The sequence below is a fragment of the Lepisosteus oculatus genome, chromosome 6, assembly GCF_040954835.1.
Source record: "Lepisosteus oculatus isolate fLepOcu1 chromosome 6, fLepOcu1.hap2, whole genome shotgun sequence".
In the NCBI taxonomy this organism is placed as follows: domain Eukaryota; kingdom Metazoa; phylum Chordata; class Actinopteri; order Semionotiformes; family Lepisosteidae; genus Lepisosteus; species Lepisosteus oculatus.
In genome coordinates this window covers 16,076,140-16,095,251 of record NC_090701.1, presented here as the reverse complement: position 1 = coordinate 16,095,251, position 19,112 = coordinate 16,076,140, and the positions used below count along the sequence as shown (strand labels likewise).

At 37.0% G+C, this 19,112-nt stretch overlaps 1 protein-coding gene across 7 annotated transcripts in view; it reads left to right on the top strand.

Moving 5' to 3' along the window:
• The window catches only part of LOC102693828 (dnaJ homolog subfamily C member 13), an 82,276-nt gene that overhangs the window by 9,188 nt on the left and 53,976 nt on the right, over positions 1–19,112 (top strand). For 4 of the 7 annotated variants that reach the window (XM_069191015.1, XM_069191014.1, XM_069191013.1 and 1 more), the window contains exons 2-3: positions 423–503; positions 9,101–9,253. In XM_069191015.1, the coding sequence (XP_069047116.1) occupies positions 436–503; positions 9,101–9,253 (221 nt within the window). In that variant the 5' untranslated portion in view covers positions 423–435. The remainder of the gene's footprint in view (positions 1–422; positions 504–9,100; positions 9,254–19,112) is intronic. The other 3 variants (XM_069191019.1, XM_069191018.1, XM_069191017.1) reach the window with 1 other exon arrangement.

The following is a 19,112-nucleotide window of genomic DNA, read 5'->3' as shown; positions in this document are numbered from 1 at the left end:
ATTAGGTGGGATATTTTTTTGGATTTTTTTTAATTGTAAAGGCCTATGATTAGTGGCATATTTGGGTTCATCTGGAATCCACATCTGGATTGGTGTTTAGTGTTATTAATGTTCGATTTACGTCTGCAAAACTTGTTACAGGAGGAAAAAAGCTGAATGCAAATTTGAGACTTGCATTTGAGGGTGAAGAAGTGGGAAAGTGTTCACTCTAGTGAGGTTTTTGTTCAGAATTTTGTATTAAAATGCAAATTTGTTCTGTAACATTCATAAAAGAGCCCAGTTTTGACTCACTGTCCCACTATAACTATTTTAATTTCTTAAATAATTTTCTGCCTTTGTGTAATTTAAAATGTAGTTCCATACCGATTTAATCAAATTTAACTTTTGAGTAAATCTTTCATATGCTGTTTTTTTGTTTTTAGGCCTTGCTGGAAGATGAATATCCTCAAAGACAATAAAGACTTAGCCTGTTTCTACACAACAAAGCACTCCTGGAGGGGAAAGTAAGTGTTTTCTTCTGTTTTTAGCTTATGTATCTTAGTTCTTAGAACGTAGCACTCTGTGCATATATGTCTTTAGGATAAATTTAGATATTAATTAAATGGTTGGTGTGATTTTGATTAATTGATGATTAGTGACTGACTGTGATACACTTGAATGACTCTGTTGCACACGCATTAGTGAGAGTGTTGATTGGCCACAGGTGGTGGAGTGATTGAACCTTTTGAATGTCAAGCATGGTGCAAATCAAGAAACAAAAACACAGAAATAAACCCCACTTGGAAGGATAAGAACGTCTTCATCTCATCAGTATATTGGAGCAACACACTGCCAATAAAGCCAAGTCCGGTTTACCAATTAAGGTTTTGTGGGGAGCCCCCGATGGTATGTCCGTATGGTATAGATATGCAGAATAATATGATGATTTTTTGTGCAAGGTAGCAGTTGATGTTGAGATGTTTGTTGCTGCAGAATTCCACTTGTAGTGACTATATAGATCCTGACTGTACAGTGCTACACTCAGTTGAGAGTTTTAGTTTTAAGTGCTCAATGTACTTTATTATACTATCATGCAGTGTTCTTGGAATATTTCATTTGATGTTGGTGCTATTAATGAAGTACTGTTCAAGTTTCTTTTTCTATTTTTTGTAGTTCTTGTTTAACTTTAGCTGTGATCCAAATGTTAGTTATATGCTCTATATAGATTAATGCAGAAAGGCAGAAGGTCTAATTATATTAGGCAGACGTAGTATAATTTTTTGAAAGGAGTGATGCATTCTGAAACCTTTAAAAAACACTTTCTGAAGGAATTGTAGAGGACTGGTGCCAAATATTATATGTAGGTAATTGCCCTCATAGAAAGAACAATGATCCGTATAAAGATTGTTTACTGCAGTGTTATATCTAGGCTGTTGATCATGTTCAGGAGCACATAATGTGTATTGTCGGGTAAAGGAGAAAGAAAGCATATTTTTAGTTCAGAAAGATTAGGCAATGAAGGTACTTTGATCCTGTTTTTGTTGCCTGATTCTATCAATTAAAATGCTAAAAATTAGATTAATGAATACAAAAGCTTCCATAGTCAGCACTGTAGTTTTTGTAGTTCAGAATAATGAAATTGCAAAAAGAACACAATAGGAATATAAGGAAAGCTTAAAATATTTTATATAATACATTATTGCTGAACTGAAATGTGCCATTTTGCTATTTTGTTATTTTTCTTGTGACTGAACTACATAAGTTATTATAAAGCTTTGATTCAAAATTTTGCATGCTATCATGAAATATAAGACATAAATTGCATACCATATTACATATAAACTTTACAAGGCACCATTCAGTAAAAGTATGGAAACCAAAAGCTTTGTAGCAAATGGGATCAGTTTGAGCCTTGTGTCTTTATTAGAGGTTTGCGTAGTGTATTGGTATGCAATGTAATAATTTATTCATCTATTTCATTGAAGATTGTTGCTAGTAATCCATATAAATGAGGGAAAGAAGATTTACATCTTTTTTTAATACAAGTTAAATATTAAGCCATACACAGTAGCAGTTTTGTACTCCCTAAAATAAACTTATTAGATTGTGTTACAGCCGTGTGTGTGTGGTGGGGGGGGGGGTAGATTTTGAGAACCTTAACCATTGGTAAGATCGTGACCTACTGGATGAGATTAATTCTAAAATAGACAGGTGGGAGAACATGGCTTAGCTTAAGGGTTTAACTGTTATGTGACGACAGCAGTGCTTTCAATATTAAACGCATAGGATGAGTTAACACTACTAGTGTAGTTGGTTATACAAGTAAATTAAATATACATGGTGTATAACTGCCATGCACACCACTGCGTGAATACCTAATAAACCTTCAAAGGCTTAGAGCTACTGTTGAATCTTTTGCAGACAGCAAATCGTTGAACCTTTGAAGCTTTTAACTTTTGACAAAAGCCCTAATTAACTTTAGTTACTTTGCTTTTCCATTAAGTGCAAAACGCTGCAGTAGAAGTTTCCAGTGCCTTTTGGGTACGTTGTTGGCATATTAAGGACAGTGTCATGTCCAGCACCTGTTTTCTTTATAAAATAAACTAAATTTCAGTTGAGGTGACTCACTGTGGTCATTTCCAATGCCTCTGACACCCAAACCCACTTGCTGAATGATTTTATTATTTGTTGCCATACGGGCTTTCTAAAAGCTGACACAGACAACTTAAACATCAGCAAAAAAGTCAATCTGGAGACTTTCAAACCTTTCCTTCAGCATTGTTAGGAGGAAACCTAAGAGAGCCTGCAAACAACAGGAGGCCATTCGCCCATCTAGCCCATTGGGTAGTTAATTGATCCTAGGATCTCATGCAGCCATTTCCTGAAGTAAATAAGGGCAGTGACCACAACAGCCTTGCTGCCTTGCATATTCCATACTGCTAAAAGCCCTCAATATCCGCAAAGCATTGGAGAAAGAGAATATTGCTTGAATCCTCTATGGCTGAATTAGAGGATTAAATTAATCACTTATTAGCTTCATTTTCTCCTGTTGGAAAGGCACCAGTAGAAATTATCCTTTTAATGTTTTACTTTTTCTACCACCAGGACCATTGAAGGCATAAATTCACATAAGGTTTTTGATGTATATGGTTCATGTGTATATACAGTAGGCACAAGACTCTTTCCTTTCTGCACTAAACTTATTGAAAGTACTTCTTACAGCCAGCCTTAGAATCACAACCTAAGGTTCGTCCCAGATCATTCTACTCTCATCATACAACACAGAACATGGAAGATGTTTTGTGTAATTAAGAAGTCACTTAGCAAGCTTGGAGTGCTCCTCCATTACCAGCCAAGCTGAAGATCTGTGAGGGCTGTTCTAGTCTGTTTGACACTGTCCAGCTTATTGACTTTTAATTGTTAGACATTGGAATTGGAAAGTTTTCTTGTGTTTTGTAGATATGCATGGTAGCAACAAGATGAGATGCAAATACTGTACGAGTTGTTCTGTCTGGCTTTCTGGGTGGGGGAAGTGTCGTTTTTATCTTCTGAATTTTTACACTTGCTATAGGCCTGCCAGGCTGGAGTGTGCTATTTTGGGCTTGTGGGTATGTTCTACAACTTGGTTTAAAACCACATAAGCTAATTAATTTTGGGGGTTGTCAGTGATCAGTGACATACACTAACTGGGTCAAAAATAAGGAGTTGTTAAACCCCTTAAAATATCCCCAGTTACCCCCTGAACAGCCGAGGGTGTTCCTATAATTCTGCAGAAGTTAAAGCCAGCAGCACAATCCATGCAGAAACAGCAGAATGTCTTCAAGTGGAATGTCATCAAAGTCAATTGTTGCTAGAGCTACTTTAATTAACTAAATTAGCTAAATTAACTTTAATTCTTCTCTTCTCAAAAAGGTAGATTCATTACAGTTGTCTAAATATAGGGCATTGATGGTATTGAACACATACTGTATGCCCATACTCACAATTAAGGATATAAATGCAGGATGGACAGAAATTTGAGGCTCATACTGTAATTATTAATGCATTTAATGTTATCATTTCTTCTTTTATATGGCTGTATTATAATACATAGTAAAAGTTCTTCATATAGCCTTCTTATGGAAAGTACTTAAAGTGCATACAGCTGGCAAATAGTCTCCGTTACAGGTATTGAGTTAAAAAATGAGTTTATTATAAGTTTATACACTGTCAAAAGCAGCATGTGAGGTTGTGTTTTTAGAACTAGCTGATTAACTGATCTATGTTGATCTATTTAAAATAAACCCTTTATAGAGTTTCTATTTCGGTTATTTTAAATCAACTTGTTTTTTAATTAAATAGAAAATAATTGCTGAAGATGAAATGAAGAGTGCACAGAATGATGGCACACACTGAATCATATAATTGTCTGTCTCATGAGAATTTGATTTTCAAGATGTCCATGATATTCATATATCTCTCAAAGGAACAATTGTGCATATTAAAACTTTGAAAAATATCAACTAGTTTTTCTCGTCTTGTGAAAATAAACTTAATGTATTTTACTTTATTCTTATTGATTTCTTTAATTTGACTATATGTAAAGCAGTTATGAAAGATTTTGTTCTGTGAGTACAGCGACTGAGACAGAGCTGACATACCCAGAATGTTAACAGAGTTATTTACTACTTAAATTGTTTTATTTTCTTATTTTTAAAATACTGGAGTGTGCTTTGTCCTTCTTGTTGTTCTGTGAATATTTATAGGGACCATGATGTCCTATACTATTTCATGTCATTTCAATTTTAGACATCCATGACAAGTCTGAAAATTGGTTGAACTGTTAAGGCCAGTATGCTGCATATACAGTAGTTTGCCATTCTGCAGTTAACATTTTAACTTATATGCTTGGAGTATGGTGAGACTAAAGTATAGTTCATGTATAAGAGTGGTTTCTCTTTTATTTAGCCTTTAGTGCCTGGCAGTCATCACACAAATAATGTGTATCTCTTCTGCTCTCAACTATATGATTTAAACAACCTTTTTATAATAGTGGTGACGAGCTGCAAATACTGTAGTAAAAGAATATTGTAGTTATGGATTGTAGGGCTATATTATTTGCTTCTGTGCAGATTTAGGAGGTACTGTATAGTACTGCAGTTACATTAGAACAGTATTCGTACTGGTGGAAAAAAACTATTGATAAAATTGAGAAAGAGGTTGGAGACGAACATGGCTGATGTTGGCTTGTTTATTCTTATTACGTCCTTGTATTGCTAAAAAGAGAAGCTTGTCATCCTCTGGACCCAGTGGAATGTGTTCATAAGGTTCATTTTTATGGGCACCGGCCTGAATATTTTAAAACTTTCTTTACTTGGATGGATCAATCATGCTCATGAAATATAAATGCCCATTAAGCCATGACTGCTCAAGAGCATTCAGATGGATTTGCCGATTCAGGGGCTGGAATTGTCTGCATTTTTTTAAAGGGGTGGTAAAGCTAATTGTGCACTTTTCTGTTGATAAAACAGGTTTACTACATTCCATGCTTAAGATTTTGTATTCATTTGTAACAAAGCTGTTGAAATGTAAACACTGACCCGGACTCAGTTATTGGAGTCCATTTCATGCTCTGCTCACGCCAATGTGGTGTCATGAATCGAGCATTGAAGGGACAAACTCTCATACTTGGTAAAATGCACTCTCCAGTGGAGACATAAAGTACGTGACAAAGTCTTGTGATGGTGGTAGAAGCACCTTGTCTAACATTGTCATTCCACAGATGTACAGTAGGGCATATATCTGTAATGCTGGATGGTCCTGATGTTTATGTAGAAATTGCATGCGCCTGTTTTATTTGCCATTCCTTCTTATTACACCGTTTGGTTTTCATTATAATCCGTAGTAATATTTTTATCACAGAAATCTTCAGGAAGCAACTCTCAAATCTGGAGTCTGCCATGACTTTGTAAAATATGTTAAATCCATGTTTTCTGTCCAGTTCATTAGAAGGTCTTTGGGGTCCAGGTGGGAAAAGGCGATTCAATAGCTTTTTAGCTGTTTTGGTCAAATATTTCTTTTTACCGCCAAATGCTGCACTCGCTGGTTTTGATTTGAATTCTCTCATCCAGTAAATCGGGGCTCAAGCCCTGATCTTTTTTTTCCTCCTGCTGCATTGTTGGCTTAATTGAACACTTATTTAACAATTTAAGAAACGTTCATTTTTATTTGAAAGTTGGAATTTTTAAGTTCCCCAAGAAATGCAGTGATTCCAAAATCGGCACCTTAAAGGCTTTTGAGACTAGGAACCCCTACAATTGTTTTCTTAGTCTATCAGAAGTATTGTTACATCACAAATTCAGAAGTTGTTTCTGAAAGCCATGTTTCATTCAGTCACGTCATGATTCATTGGTCACTACTTTTGGGTCAGGGAATTTTGTCCCCCCACTGAAAATTACACTAATGTACTAACAGCAGTTCTTCACTTCCAAGAAAATGTGTAATGTTCTATGTAGAAGGGCTGTATTAAGCCATAGAGTATTGCTCAATCTGCCAAGATCATTGTTCAAAGAACAGAATAAATCCTGCCTTGCAGACATGGGTAGTTTGAATTTAGGCTGTGTGCTTTAGATGATTATGACTTGGATTTGCAAACTGACAGCTCTTGGCCAGGTATGAAGTTGGGTTTGTTCTGAGCTATTCAAGGCATCTTTGAGTTGGTACAAAACAGTGACCCTTGTCCGTGTGTGTGCTTGTGAACTGACTGACAGCATTATCAGTGGCTGCTGCATCACCCTTCCAAGTGGTGCTTTTAAAGCTGTTGTCACCGAAACTGGCAGAGTCAGTAAGAAGTGACTCGCTCCGACAGTGATTGTTTCGGTGGAGCGCATGTAGCATCCAAGAAAGTTTTCTCTGAAGGATATCGACATAATGTCTGTTTGACCTTAAAATATTTAGAAAGATACCTCACTTACTGTTTGTATCCAGATCTCTAAAATCCAAACTGATTGGTAATATTTACATGTGCTCTGCATTTACATCTGGTTTCTTTCATTTAGTTGAATATAAAAATATGAGGCTCCCGTTCAGCTTGTAGTGTAGGACTCAAATCGAGCGGGTGCCAAAATTAATCTCAATTCACCTTAAGAAATTGAGATATTTCTTTGGTGCTTTAATTTTATAATCTACCAATATTGGCTTGAGTTTTCACTTTGGCTTGAATTTTCCTAAGTGCATATAGTGCATATTTTTGTTTCTCGTGCATTTTATTTGTGCAAAATGGTCCATTTTGCTTTTTAGATGGTATAAATGGACATATTGGTACATTGCACTTCATGATTTTAACTTGGGGATTAAACTCCTATGGACCGTACAAGAAAGTAGATTATTTTATGTTTTTACGCCTCATGTGAAATGTTTAGGAAATTCTTCATTTGTGTAGGTTATTTATGCACTTCGGATATGTCTGCATAGATTTTACTAGCCATTAAAAAGGTTTTTTTTGTAATATAATACTTTCCAAATGCTGTGTACATTAACCAGATCATTTTGACAGTTTACTAGAATTATCATTGGTTACAAGCATGTTCCCTAATTTGGTTTATTAGTAGAAAACCACATTAACCAAGAGGAAAGGAAAGAGGAAGGCCCTTTTCTCTTTTAACGTTAGAAGTCTTTTTTGTGCTTTTGCTTTTGCATATGCTTGAGCTAGAAAATTTTGAAATTGTTTAAATTTGAGTGAAGTCCTGATCGGCATCTGAAAAGATGCTCTGGTAGCAAATGCTGAGTGCCTGGCTTGCTAAATTGTAAGGATGGGTGTCACTGCCACAGCGTGCTGTATGTTACATGTTTCAATCAATCACTGCACTGTAATTGGAAGGAAAAGTAAATGGAAGCTTCATTTCAGGTGAAATATAATAAGGTGTTCACGTAACAGGAAGGCAGGTAAGCATACATATTCATTAAAAATGTGCTGGCTTCGAGTTACTCAGCTGTTGAGGTGTTCTGTCAGAAAGAAACTGTGGAATGTGGTTGTAACGGAAACTGAAAGATAAGGAGTTGACAGAAACTGCAAGCTGATGATGCCAAAATTCAAGAGACTGAGCCATGCTGATTTAACAATGACCCTGTTCTCCTTGTGTGCACTGGGAATTCGGGGAAATAGGAGTTTTCAAAGTGCTGTTTTATCCTTTCCTCAAAACGTGCTTCCGTTTTGTCACATTGTATTTCAGTAGTTACCCTCGCTGTGGGGTGTTGCTCAAGAAAGGAAGACAAGATTAAAGGAAGGGGGAAGTGCACTAATTTGTTACTCATGAATAAAGTTTTCAGTTAAAGTCAAACAGCAAATTGAAATGAGCCTTCACTGTATTGTATATATTTTCTGTTAATTGAATTAAAAGTGCACATTCTATGAAAATGACAAAAGAGGTAAGAATTGGACCATATCATTAAGAGTGTTTCCTGGAAATCTGCAGACATCACAGTAAATGACAAAGTATAATAGTAAAATGTGTGACTTGGAGGTTGTGGGTTCAAATCCCAGGTGTGCCATAGCTGTTGTTTCTTTCATTCATTATTAAAGGGTATTTCATTCAGATTAGTCCTGAAAAATCCCCCGCTATATAAATGGTAGTGGAGATTGTAAATCTTGGCCATCTTGATAAGATGAATTATTTTAATCTAGCAGGTTAGTTAAAACCCGCAATTTCTAAATTCATATTCTCTCCAGTAATTAAATAATATTTTTAAAATGTTATTTTTAGCTGTTTAAGTTTTTTCCAATAACCTTTCTTTAAATGGATCTACTGTAAGAGTACTTATGTGTCTCCCTTACCTGGCAGGGTGGAGACATTTCCACTGAGAAGGAACCACCTTTGTCTCATGTTATTTTCCAGGGGTTTATGAAGTGCTGTGCTGTTAGTGGATGCTATGTATTAGGTGCTGACCGAAGCAATTGATCTTGCATGGTATTGTACTTTACCCTGAACAGCACTCTATTCCTTGTAAATCTTTAGTAAATGTAAGTCTGAAGGCAGGCTTCAGCAATATTTTCTGTTTAATCTGTTAACAATGGAACTGTTTTTTTATATTATTTTTCTTTTACTTTCTATTGTGTAACTAAATCTGTTCTTTTCATGTGTAGCACTTGCTTTCTTCCTGTCGCTGCCACAGATGTGAAAGATAAGCCTGCAAGAGCTTTTGCAACCAGCCTAGAGAGCCTAGTGTTGACCAGGCAGCGAAAGGATAAAGTTGCATCTCAGTCTGAGAGTACTTTACAGTTTTCTTTCACGTGGGGGTATGTAATTCTGTAATTCCTGTGTAGTTTAGAATTGGTAGAGGATAGAAAACAGAAAGCTTCCAAGAGGCTCATTTAACTAGTTTTTTTTTAATAAGTAAGGTCAGAGAAATTAAACCCATGTTTTGTTGTTTTGCATATTGCCTTAGTTTTTAAGTGATCTTGACATGCCAAGCCCCATACCTTGAGTGGAAGTTCATTTAATCATTTTATGAACAGAGGAGGGAGCCCCAATGTCATTTGATGCCTTATTTTCTGGTAATGTGTGCATTATAGTAGAAGAGTCAGCAGGTTTTAAGCAGGAGCAGTATAGTGTAGAACTGTAGGTTTTGAGATTTATGACATTCTGAATTCTGTCCAGTGCTGGCTAAGAGCAGCATGAAGAACAGGTTATAAGAAAGATACAGAGGGTTTATAGATACACCTGTGGAATTTGAAAAGGGGTTTTATGAAAAGATGTTAGTTGCAAGGAGTTCTTGAGATGTACTCATGTTTTAAATCAAGTAATCAATTAATACACAGATTTAGGCTTAAATAACCACTTCTTTCAACTTAATTAATTAATTCTGTTAATTGGTCATATAATTATGTCATGATATTGTGTGTAGAAAAAAATCATGTCTTTAGCTTCTAGATATTGTGTATGTATGTACCAATAAACTTTAAGATTGATCTTTATTATGTATTTATCATGATAAATCCTTGTAAGTTTCACAGTGGTTAGCATTGCTGCCTCGCAGCGCTGGGGGCCTGGGTTCAATTTCAGACCTAGAATGCTATTTGTGTGGAGTTTGCATGTTCTCCCCAAGCTTATGTGGATTTCTTCAAGGTGCTCTGGTTCCTTCCCACCGTCCAAAGTTATACTGTGAGGGTAATTGGCTTCTGGGAAAATTGCCTCTCTGTGTATGTGCGCCTCTGTCTGTATATTTGTGTCTCCCCTGTTCTATAAGAAAACATCTGAATAACAGCAAGATGTGAGTCACCTCTCAGTTATTCTCAATCACAATATTTCATTATTTAATTCCAATTTCAGTGAAAGGGCTTAGTACAGCCTTTTTGCCATTTAGGCACTCTGAATAAATGAGGTGTTACATGAAATTTGTTACAGTTGAAACTGTATATATGAGGTGAAAGTGATGGAATAGGGAGAATTGAGTAGAAATCTCTTCTAACAAAAGAGAAAAACATTTCATTTTTGGAATAAACTGTAGACTGTGGAGTTATATTATTCACCCAAAAAGTTTTTACTGTCATTAAGTTCTTTCTAAACTATGAATTATGTGGGAAATAATGAGAAATAAATGTGGTGTGGTGTATTATACTTTACTGTATAATTTTTTGTCAGTGAACACATTTAAAACTTTCAAATATATACACAACTTAGTGTAAGGTATGTGCATTTATAAGCTAGTATATAAACTTAAATAAATATATGTTTGGCATTTTTGAAAACCTGGCAATCTCTTCTCCAGCAAAATGCCAGGTACTGCAGTACCTGTTGCTGTTTGTTGGCTAAAACCAAGCCAGCCAGGAGACGCATTGTGAGCCTGCATCATGCATTAATCTCAACATCTACAGTACATTTCTTATACAGTATATGTAAATACAATGTATCCACATTTCAAATGGAACTTTGAATACCACACAGGCAGGAGATGATTCAGTCTTTTGGAGGACTTTCTCGGGACATGACATTTTGTACATTCTTCCCTTTGAAGTACTGTACTCTGGGTGTGCCTTAGTGTGTTATTTCGGATTTAGGTCCGCATTGTTCTTGTCCTCAGAATGATCAGTAGGGTTTTTTTCTCTGCAAAAATAATTTAAAAAAAGCAAGAAAGTGGGCATTGTAATTGAGGGAAAAAAATGGATCACTATGCCTTCAGAATAAAACAGCCAGCACTGGTGACACTCATGATGTCTTTTCTGAAGCAGAAATGTCTGTGTCTGCACTGGGATGAATGCCACTTTTTTAAGCGGCGTGTCTGTCGCACACTCTGTTCTTTTGGAAGGCAAAGAACCCAGTGTTGAAGTGCCTTTGACAGGGTCTTCTGTCTAATACTCTGAGGTTCCTGTGAGCATTGTGAAAGGGCAGTCATTAGAGCAAGCTGCTTTGGCTGGCTGCTGTACTGTACTGCTTTCCATGGTCCCTGGATATCTTTGCCTGTCACATACTGTAATAATCTGTCTGATAACATTTTCAGCTGAAAGAAAACTGTGTATGTTTGTGAGGGATAAAGTAATTAAATATGATTCATGACTTATACCATACTACCGTAAATCTGTAGTAAAACGTGGCACGACACCATTTTAGTTCAATCTAAATTCTTAGCACAACTTTTCTAAATGCCCAAGTCTCCTTATTATGAGGATTAACAGAGTTTTACATTGTAACATTGAATACGGGAGGGGAATTTAAACAGGTACAGAGCAGCAGAAAAAAACAGTCTAGATTGTTTTTCCATTTTTTTTTAAATTATTTGATTGTTATTCTCAAGTAATTTAAGACCAAAACAGTTACAAGAGCAGGCACAACCACAATAAATACCGAGATCAGAGTATGTATCTATACACATGTGCTTATATGTGCATACATTCATGAGTTTTGCAGGAATACCTCATTTTAACAGATTCAGAGATAGCAGCCAAAACCAAGGATGCTGACTGTCAGGCAAGCCTCTGGACTGCCTAGCAACAACAGACAAAAAATGAAAATGAGAAAAGCTGAGGTATTCACAGTATATTGACACATCTTTTACAGTTTTTCTTACAATATGTGAAAAAGCAGATAAGAAGGCAAACAAAATGCGAGGATGTATAATTAAGTGTAGAATTTAAATCAAGGGATGTTACATTCAGATTGCGTAATGTACTAAGGAATCACTTAGAATACTCTGTACAAATTTGGTCACTACTGTATTTTCTTAGTCTGCTGTTTCAGGTTGTCATCTTAATGTTACAGTATATACTGTATATGCTTCTTCATTAGCTATGTAGGCGCACAAAGAGTATGCCTGCCATGGCATTTAAGGGTGGTGAGAAGGGAAACAAAACAATTGAAACCAAGTCAGAAACTCACAGATAAGACTTGAAACTGAAAACTGATATCTCTATCATATGCTTGTGTAGCTTGAAGATTATATTTTTAAGAAACTGTCACCAATAGAGCAAAGAGCAGCTCTTACAATTTTTTGGTAAAAATTCAGTGTGGTGCAACAACGATAGAGTCTACTACTGGTGCTGTCAAGCATGCAAAAGTGGCAGATCAAATGCTAAAGCAATCGAAAGAAGCTGTAAGAAAGGTATATACTGCAGCAGGCTGATGGCGTAGAAATCAGTGCTGCAGCAAAAATCTTGCAAAAAACACGAGCATCACTTTCACTGCAAGTTCATTATAGTTTTACTATACATTATTAGTATTTTTGAGAGTAACTTATTACTATACATATCATTCTTTGTTTTACAATGGCTTATTACATGCACTAATTATAATAATAATTTAATAATTCCTTCCAATTATATAGTGCTTTTCTGGACACTCCACTCAAAGTGCTGTACAGGTAATGGGGACTCTCCTCCACCACCATGTATACCACCGCCTGGATGATGTGGCAGCCATAGTGTGCTAGTACACTAAACACACACCAGCAATCAGTGTGGAGGAGAACAGACTGATGAAGCCAATAGATGGATAGATGGGGATTATTAGGAGGCCATGATTGGTAAAAGCCGATGGGGAAATTTGGTCTGGAATTTTGGTCTTTTCGAGAAACACCCTTGGATTTTTATTGAGAATCAGAGAATCAGGACCTTGGTTTTACATCTCGTCTGAAGGTGGGCGCCTTTTTACAGTATAATGTCCCCGTCACTATGCTGGGGCATAGTGAGCGCCCCCTACTGGCCCCACTAACACCTCTTCCAGCCACAACCTTAGTTTCTCCCAGGAGGTCTCCCATCCAAGTACTGACCAGGCTCACACCTGCTTATCTTCAGTGGGTTGCCAGGTGTGAGTTGCAGAGTGACATGGCTGCTGGCTGTGCACTGTATTCTGTAATTGTACTATGATTAGTAGGAAACGGGCTGTGAAACCAGGAGAATGGAGAGGGAATACACAGAGCCTTGTGGTAGAGGAGGAGAGCACAGAACAAAACAGGGTATTTGGAGTGAAGAGACCCCATTTAAATAAGAAATCTCAATGGCCAAATACAGTACATCCCACTAACAAAATAATGAGATTTTTAACGGTTTTTGTAATGTTCCGTTGGCATGCTTCATTTAGGTAAACAAGCATGTTATGAATAATTAAGTACAATCTTAATTTAGCTGCACCATGACTATATAACAAGGTCATATTAAATGTCAGAGCCATTGTCCGCAAAGCGATGAAAGTGAGGTTTCCTGGCACCACCCATGGAATGAGATTTTGTTCCCTGTATATTTTCACATTCAGCGCTACAATGGAGTTCAGCTCCTATTTCAAGATTTTTTTTTGTCACTATCTTGGCTAACGTTTATCTTCCACTAATGAATTTGGAATAGATTTTTTCATATGCAAGATGCTTACACATCTAAATGTGAATGCAGATTAATCATACATTTAAAAAGTGTACCTTGTTTTGTCACTTTGATTGTTACACATACTAGTTATAGTGCTTTACTGTGTATCAAGATCCCAGCCATAGAGTGTATTTTTATGACGGTAAAGAGAAATGTTTGTAAAAGTTTAGTGATTAGCCAGAACAATTTACATTTTAAACTGGTCATATGTTGAAGATTTTTTGACGCATTTTATCTCCTTGTACCATTTCTTAAGGGAATCCAACAGAGTCTACGGAAGAAACGTAAAAAAAGATGTTTCAACCATTATGGAATTATGGAACCATTATCTCCTGTAAACTCTTTAATATTCAAAAGCAACCCAGTCATGACATAAAGGTATCATTGACAAGGACCTAAAAGCATGTACTTGAATTATAGCTTTTTGAATGCAGTTCCATAGTTTTAATTGTCTGCAATTCACGAGCCCTATTGCACTGAAGCACAGCAGACATACAGCAGGGTTCAATAAGGTATTTTCAAAAATGAAGCAGGCGATCTTTAAATAATATCATTTGTACAGTAAGAGGGTTACAAAAAGTATGTAGGAATTTATACTACAGTAATCATTGGATAGCAGAGGGAGGAATTGGACGAATTGGCACTGATGCAGAAGGAAAACGAACAATCCCATCATGCCACAGAAGGCAGGAGGTTAAGGGGGTAAGGGAAAGCTAGAGAATGCATTTGGATGAACAATATCAACATTGATGCTATTAATTGTACGTGTGCTGAAGACCTCTGTGCGTACAGTAACTATTGCCTAATGAGGATGAGGATAGCCCTGAACCTGCACGGTTGGGGGTCAGGTGCACAGTCTCTGACCTTAGACTCCATTTCCTGAACACGATGCAGCCAAACTGAAACCATGACTGCTTGTCTTGGTCTTTGGGCAGATGTATGATTTGGCACACAATGCTCTTTTGGGGCAACAGGTGGGGGGATGTGTGGAAACTGCTTATTAATTTCACAATAGCAGCTGATTAGCCTGGAAATTGGATAAACTGAATTGCACTTGGTTTCACCATCCATAGCAATTCCTGTTCGAGTAATTGAGAACTAAATATGGGTTTAAAGAATAAGCTGTTAATTACATTTGAAGGATTTATTCTGTTAGATATTTTGCTCACTCACATTCACATGCCGGAAGACTTTCTTCCTTCAGTAGTAATCACTGCTACTTTGTCAATGACCAGCTCGCTGCCTTTTATTTCCATTACTGTTAGTGCTCCAGCACTCTGAAACACTTGAAGATCTGATGTGATATCAATCTGGTGATTTCCCATTCTGAGTTTTGTGCTTACATTAGAGTTGTACAGCTCTACACACGGATATACTGGGTTTTTTCCCAAATAGATGGTAAAAGCTCACTTATTGGTCTAATATTAAACAGTGCCAAATGAAAGCTCCCTGTTTTCAATAAAAGATCCATCAGTGAAAGAATGGATTTCCTGCATGCATTTGTGGCATTGATAGTACGTACTGTAACTGACGGGTGGTGTTACTTATTATAGGGGGAAAAAGCTTTAAATTAATGTGACTCTAGAGTGGGCTGCTTATAAAGTGTCCTGCATTCTTGTTCTGTGAATGTAAAAGTGATACCATATCATTGACAAACAAGCGAGTGCCAGCTTGTATATACAGTAGAGACTCTCTCATGTGTGACAGGAGTGATCAGTGTCGGGGGTGGAGGATGTGAAGAAACCATTTGAAAACAGGGGAAAAAAAAAAACTTTGACGCAAGCATTTTGTTTTCATAGGCAACATTTTTATCCCCGTGTTTCCCTAGAAAGAAGCTTTCTTTTGCTGTAGTCCTTTAACCAACAATATTTCTTACATTTAATGACATTAATGACATAGAATATGCAAGAAATAGCAAAGTTCAGATATTTAGTAAAACTGTCTTGGGATGTCTTGTCTACCTACAGTATGATTTACATTGTGTCTCCTTTGTTTCCATTTCATGCATTTTGAAAAGAGTTGACAAGTATATCAACTCTTGAATAATGCAACATAGGAAATGTAGTATTGTTAGGTTACAATGTACATTTAGGTCACTTATCTTTGAAAGCAGATGTTAATGTGAGTACAACCAAGTAATCCAGTGATTGCAACAGCAATGGGTGTGGAGAGTTTGGGCCACCTCAACTTTCATTTCGAAATGTCATTGACTTTCTCATTAATGTTAATGTTGGGGAAAAAATAATATTTTCTTTTACATGAACTCCAGTATTGTGCCTCAGCGTTTGTATTGATTTGTTTGAATGGGTTGTGAGTTGCTGTTTGATCAGTACCGGCTATGCTAGGCCCTTGTATCAGGAAACTATTAGTGACAGGATTTAAATTCCTCACGCCCCAAGTAAATCAGTAATTGCTTTTTAAGAACAAGTGCATTTTTCCGTTTGAGCAGTGTTACGTCCCAGTGTGTGTTCTGTGTGTGTTTTTTCTATTATGTCCACACTGCTGACCCTTGATTGTTCTTCCTTCCCGATTGGCCCACCATTACACCACACTTTCAGTATGACGTCATCATCAATTAACTCTCAGCCAATCAGAACACATCTTATTCTGCATATACAGTAACATGGAGGTTTTCAGCAAGGAGAGGCCTTTCGTTTGACTTCGGTCCCGTTTGGTTTTGGTTATCGCTTCGCTTCTGGTTATTGCTTTGGCTTCGTTTGTTGGTTTGTTTTGCTTTGTGTGTGTGTATTTTCGTATAGCTTCGGCTTTGTTGTTTTTTTGTTTTTTTGTTAGTTTCTTTGTACTTTCGTTTGTTTGTGTGTTCATCCTTGTTTTGCCATTACCTTGCCCCAGTGTTACATGTGCAACTTTTGTGTTCTTTGTACCCTGTTCCTGTTGATTACTCTTGTTTTCCCTTATTTGTATTCCTGGTTCACTTGTGTTTTTGTGTGAACTTTTGTTTATAAGGTTAGTTTAGGTTGTTGAGTACACTTTACACACTTAGCTGATTTTGTATTAGTACACTAGTTTAGTACGGGTGAGTGCCATTTGTCTTGTATGGTTTTGGGTAGTCAGTGCAGGTTAGCTAGGGTGTTGAAGACGCTGAAGACCGTGTGTTTCGGGTTTTCTTTTGTAGTTAGATTAGCTTTCCCTCACTGTCCTAGCCAGCTCCATTTTGTTTGTTATTTTCTTTCCTTTGGCACCACTCTAGTTCCTTACCCTTGTTATCACGCTTCCTAGTACCTCACCAAAACCCACCTGCTTCCAAAAGAATTATCTTAAATGTTACACCCTTTTACCCCTAGACACTTGGGGTCGTAACAGCAGACTTCTCAGAAATTCTGACAGTTAAATAATGTAGGCTATATGGATACTGTTATTATTCTAAAATTGCAGTTCAGTACAGCAATAAATGTCTGTATTTGGTTTTTTATTTAGATTTGTGAATATAAAGTTGTGCACCATGTGCTAGAATTAGTTAGCAGAGCATGTAGAGGAAGCTCTTGCTCTTCCTCCTGAGGAGGGCAAACAGTGCAATGACAGCAGCTCAAGAACTGATTCATGGCTTGTCTTTTAGTCTTCAGTGGAAAACACCACATTTTTCATGCCCACGAGGGAGTTTGTGGGAAGCAATATGCTCCCCCTTTTATTATGAGACAAAAAGAATCTCACTGATTCATGGTTTGGATGTTTTTACTATGGGAAATGTGTATTTTTTTCAGTGTTTTGCAGATTTTACCTGATTTAATTTACCTGTGCATTAATGTAAAAGTGAAGAAAACATCATGAGTACACTTCTGTAGCTCAGTAACTGTTAAGATAGTCATAGTTTGAAGGGTTTCCAGAACATTTCTGAACAGCTTTTCAACCAACAGATGCAGAATGAGGAACCTCTTAAAACTACTAAGCTAGGATTTCCTGCATTTTTATTCATTTTCAATCAAGACGTTTGCAATGGGAAAAGCCTGAAATATGGCTGCTTCTAGGCTTTTTTTCTGGTGGAGGTTTGCTGCAGTTTTAACCTGCACAGCAATGCACATGTCTATACCTGGTGTTGTGGGCAATTCTTCATCAGAGGAGCAGGGCACAGTCTTGTGCAGATTCAGTTTTATTGAGCTCAGTAAGGACAGGAACGTGCACTGTGTCTGCCCCACAGAACAGACTGCAAGGATTTCCCAGCTTTTATATACAGTACACATGCTCAGAAAGAAGTTTCTTTCACAATTTGAATGTTTGTCCTGTTTTGATCTATCTATGAGTGCTTATCCTTCCCTGTGTGACAAAAGTTGGTTTCACACTTTGAGTGTGAGTCATTTCGTTAGATTCCTATTCTTAACACCTACAGTAGTAGAAGGGAATGAGTTTCTGCAGCTATTAAAGCACGTGGCTGTTATTCTGTCTTACTATATACATGGCTAGACATCTATTGCTAGGATAGGTCTGAACGTTACATTCAATTACATGATGGTTTTCACTGTACTGTTCAGTGAGAATGAGAATACATGCACATGCTCCTCCAACACTGCTGTCAGTAAGAGCCATTACTAATTTAACACACAGCAAGTGCCATGGGGCCTTAGGGTAGAGGGTTGCAGACAAGCAGTGCGTCTGTCACTGATGCCATTGCAAGCTCACAGCCCTGTTGTGTAACAGCACAAAGAAACTAGGACCATATCCTGCCCAACTCGGGTGACACTCAGCCAGCTGCACTGCTTTTTGAAAAAAACAAACGTTTTAACATTTTAAATTGTATCGTAGTAAATTTCTTCAGAAGAAGCACATTTAATATCCATCACTTCATTTTTTTACAAAATAAAAATGAGTTTTATTTACTTCCCAGCTTCATTTACAACTTCCACCACCTTGATTCACAATGATTGATTTCCCTCATTTTAAATAGAAATAATTTTGGGCAGTAACTCTTACTTCCATGTTGCCTAAATGTAATAATATAGTGCAGAGACAGGAAATGGATGTAAAATCTGCTCTCCAGAGGGTCTGGTTAGTGGCTAATAAGCAGAATGGCAGGAGATGGCTTGTATTTTCCTGTCTAACGTGTGCCAAAGTCTGGAAGAAAGCTTTGATTTTTCTCTGCAATGTGATCAAAATACAGATGGGCGTGGGGGTTCTGTGAACCTGCAATATGATAACTGTAGCAGTTCAGGGCTATTTCTTGTCTGAATTATCTTGTAGGCTTTTAAGCCCAGAAGGATGGGCCAGGAATACAAAGGAGAAAGAGACGAACATGTAATCCCATACACATTTGCTCAGTGATGCAATGCTTCATCTTCCTGCAGACCTTTAT